We start from the raw sequence: 3,736 nt of genomic DNA, 5'->3' as shown, positions 1-3,736 counted from the left end.
AAAAAAAAAAAAAAAAAATACACTGCACTCAATCATTATATTTTGAATTTCATCAAAAATTCGTTGACATATGTTTTTCTTTTTTGTATAATACCTATATACTACCTAATATCCTCAATTCTGTTTACTGGACCACAAAGCCTAAAGTATTTACCATCTGGTCCTTTACATAAAAAGTTTCCTGAACCCTGGCATGGAGTAGACAGGTAAAGAATTGACATATTTAATTCTGCTGCCTAGTCTATCGCTTTCTTTCTAGTTATTTACAAATCTGACAGTTTTCACTAGTTAAATACATGTGCAGGCGTGCGCACAATCGCGTGTGCATGATCTCTCTCCGGATCCAGAGGGATTATCAAAAGACAAATGGTTTTAACATTTCAATCCTTCAAAATACATCTAGATAGATCTACAAAACTGAACTATGTCTTACCATAAAAAACATTGATACTTACTTAGTAACCAGCAGGAGTCTCCAAAGGAGTTTAGTTTCAAAGTTTACTGAAAAGCTTAATGGTTTTCCTAAGTCAAGACTATAACAATACCAAATGCTTAGTAAAGGTTCTCTCCTTTAAAGTTTTGTTCACTTGATATGCTCAATAAATAATCATGGGCACAGAACAAGAAACTAGCATTCCATAATTATATACGGTTAAATGTTAAAAGTAAAAATAAGTTCTCTGACACCTCTAGATTCCACTTTAAGACTAAGTAATTAAGATTAAGAAGTTTTTAAAGACATTCCTCCTACTGACTTCAGAAGTATTTCCCTTTTAATAAAACAACCACCAAAAATATAAAATGAGATTTATTGTTAGAACATAAAAGAAATACTCAGACATTAACTGGTAAACTTATGTATCAAAGATAAGTTCCCATGAGCCCTAATTTAGTAAATATTTAAATCAACTCCAACCAAACTTGAAAAAAACTATTAGCACAGAGCAAAAACATCAGTCAGTAAAATCACTTCATTTACTTCACTACTAAATCATTTCTATCAGGAATAAACTGGCAATCAACTGGGATTTACAAAAGTGGTACTTAAAAAGTTGCTTTGCAATCAATTCAATTACTCTTTCACCTCAGTTTTCATATTTAACCTTTCATTAGAGATCGTACTTTAAAACAAAATTTTAACATGGTTTGATCAACTTGAAATAAGATTCATAAAATGTACCTTTTGATGTTTGTTCTGGAGTTTCGATGAGACATGTAAGTAAGAGTTCTATGCAAAAATATTGGCTATAAAAAAAGTTAAAATATTCAAATTAAATAGATGAAATTCTAGGAAAAAAATAATGCTGATGAATTTTGTTGATTACTTACCGCTATAAGATTTCGTGTTCGAAGAAATCTATAGATCTGCGTTGGTTCTAGGTAACAGAAACAAAATCCAAATGTTATCTAAATTCACTCATTACTTAAGTTGTTAAGAAAATACCAACCCAGGCCATGTTATAACCAATATAAACTAATCACCTATATGAAAATCATGTACTGAATATTTACATCAAGAAAATTAGTATGCACAATTACATTAAATGACATTCAGTCTACAACACACATTCACAAAATTCATCTACATTTATTTTAAATTTAAGGTACTCTATAATCTTGTTTTTAAGCCTTGCATATCTAAGGCAGCTATTTTTAAACGAGTTTGTATGCAGAACTGCAGAGAAGTAGTTATATTCATTTAACTTAGTTAATATAAACTATTAATAACCCATCTCTTTCTAAAAAGTAGCTAAAATGAGATAGTTGGATTCCGTAAAAGAACTCCATATTGATGCCAATAACAAAAATGAAATGTTCACTTTTTAATTGGTCTTTTCAAAAGTCTGTCCAGTAGTCAACTTAAACAGAATACAACTGTTACCCAGATAGATGTCCCAATACAGATATGAGCAAAATTAGTTCTGAAATCTAAAACACAGATCAGCTAAAATTTTCATTGAGTTTATTTCTAGCTATAGTTGAAGTTTCTATTTTGCTCAAGTAAATATTACCTCAGTATGTAAATACTATCCTAACACATTTTTAAAGTAATAGATTCCCAGAATGTTTTTAATTCTGTTTACGTAAATGTGTTACAAAGGACGTAGGTTATAGATAGAAAATATTTTTATACACAAATACCATAATACCAGTTACATTAATGACATGTTAGTAATATATTTCTTTAAATAAAGCAGTATAAAAATGACTGTATTAGTAAATACATCAAAGCATATACACGTCTCAGAAACTAAGATCAATATTAGAGAAGAATCAAGTTGTTCTGTGACCAAATCTTTTTTTTTTCCAAATCTAACTCTTAATGACAGTTCATCTCTACAAAGCAGACTCATCAGAAAGCAAGATAGATAAAACTCTTCGAGGATTTCTCTCCTCATAATGTTTAGAGAGAATTTTTTAAAATTTCCACTCAATCTTTAGTTAGCTAAGTTTTAGTCTCAAATGAACTAAAAGGAGATGAGATGTTTTAGAAAGAGTACAAACATGTATGTTTATTGTCATCACTGTGCTTTAATATTTCCAATTGAAAGCCTCTACAGATTTCCGAAACTGTATTAAGGAAATGCGAGAATAATGTAAATCTCTCTCAAGCAGGTTCAATACTCATTTCAATAAAAACTGAAATTCCTTGTATTAAATTTCAATTAGAATTTCATGAAGCACTAATGAGAGAGAATGAAAGAAGGGTATTAAACAATGTAATACATCTTTCCAAGCACAGCTGATACCATGCCCTTAACATATGCCACGGAAAATTGTAAATAAAGACATTGAGTGGTAGAATTGAGTTTATTCAAGTATCTGTAAGACATCTAGCTGTTAAATATCATCCAGATACAACATCCACACCAAAGCAGAGAGAAAACAACCAGGACGTAATATTCATTAAAGAACAGGGCAGGTTACTCATAGTCATGCTGTTTCTTACAAATTCTATTGTTTGTTTCCAGACACCTTGCCCCCTTCCTAAATTAAGTCGTAGCTCTGCCCTCGAAACAGACCTTAAAAACAGAAATTGACATCAGAAAATGTTCTGAAATGAAGACAAACACAACGGGCAGAATTCCGAAAGCGTGTCTAGAGAAGTGAGTTGCTTAAGCACTACCTGTCTCACTTTACGTCCCCCTTAAATGGGTAGAAAGATTTGAAAGGTTTAGAGCATCAAAAGGTGCCCTGTTAATGTGCAGCACCAAGTTCTTGCGAAGGCATTTCAGACTGACAATTTGGTCGATTTTACTGCATTCCTCTGTTCACAGGCTTAATTTTGCTCCTCTGAACCTATAACCGACAGCCTTGTACTTCTGGAGTACGGAAGGCATGAAAGAAAGCAAGAACTCGTCCTGTACCGCAGATCCAACTGTACAGTTCAACCGTGACCTCCTCACCTAAAAGCAGCCTGCTCTTAACGCGGGGCCCCACGGCCTCAGCTCGCGTGTAAACCTTTTGGGGAGGCACGAACCTCACCTGGAGCCCTTAGCCTATCTCCCCCAAAGCCCCTAGACTTCGAGCCCCCGTGAGCCGTAACCCCCGAAGGCGGAACAGCCCCCTCAATTTCGCCCTCCACTCCCGAATCAAACCGACTCCAGGAGACGAAGGGGGTCCCAGCACGAGTGTCCCGGCCCCCTACGCTGCAAGAGTGGAGATTCCTGCCCTCAAAGCCTCCAACACACTCACTCTCAAAGGCCTGGAGGAAAAGCTCGTGGTCAGCCTGGAC

At 34.5% G+C, this 3,736-nt stretch overlaps 1 protein-coding gene across 1 annotated transcript in view; it reads right to left on the bottom strand.

Moving 5' to 3' along the window:
• Positions 1-3,736, bottom strand: part of SUZ12 (SUZ12 polycomb repressive complex 2 subunit) — a 65,158-nt gene that overhangs the window by 35,212 nt on the left and 26,210 nt on the right. Inside the window, exons 4-6 of the mRNA XM_010861697.1 lie at positions 3,697-3,730; positions 1,330-1,376; positions 1,181-1,245 (exon numbers count right to left, since the gene is read on the bottom strand). Coding sequence (XP_010859999.1) covers positions 1,181-1,245; positions 1,330-1,376; positions 3,697-3,730 — 146 coding nt within the window. The remainder of the gene's footprint in view (positions 1-1,180; positions 1,246-1,329; positions 1,377-3,696; positions 3,731-3,736) is intronic.

Source organism: Bison bison, unplaced genomic scaffold, assembly GCF_000754665.1.
Source record: "Bison bison bison isolate TAMUID 2011002044 unplaced genomic scaffold, Bison_UMD1.0 scf7180017864472, whole genome shotgun sequence".
In the NCBI taxonomy this organism is placed as follows: domain Eukaryota; kingdom Metazoa; phylum Chordata; class Mammalia; order Artiodactyla; family Bovidae; genus Bison; species Bison bison.
The sequence above is the reverse complement of the archived record's forward strand: the minus strand, read 5'-3'. Positions and strand labels throughout refer to the sequence as shown.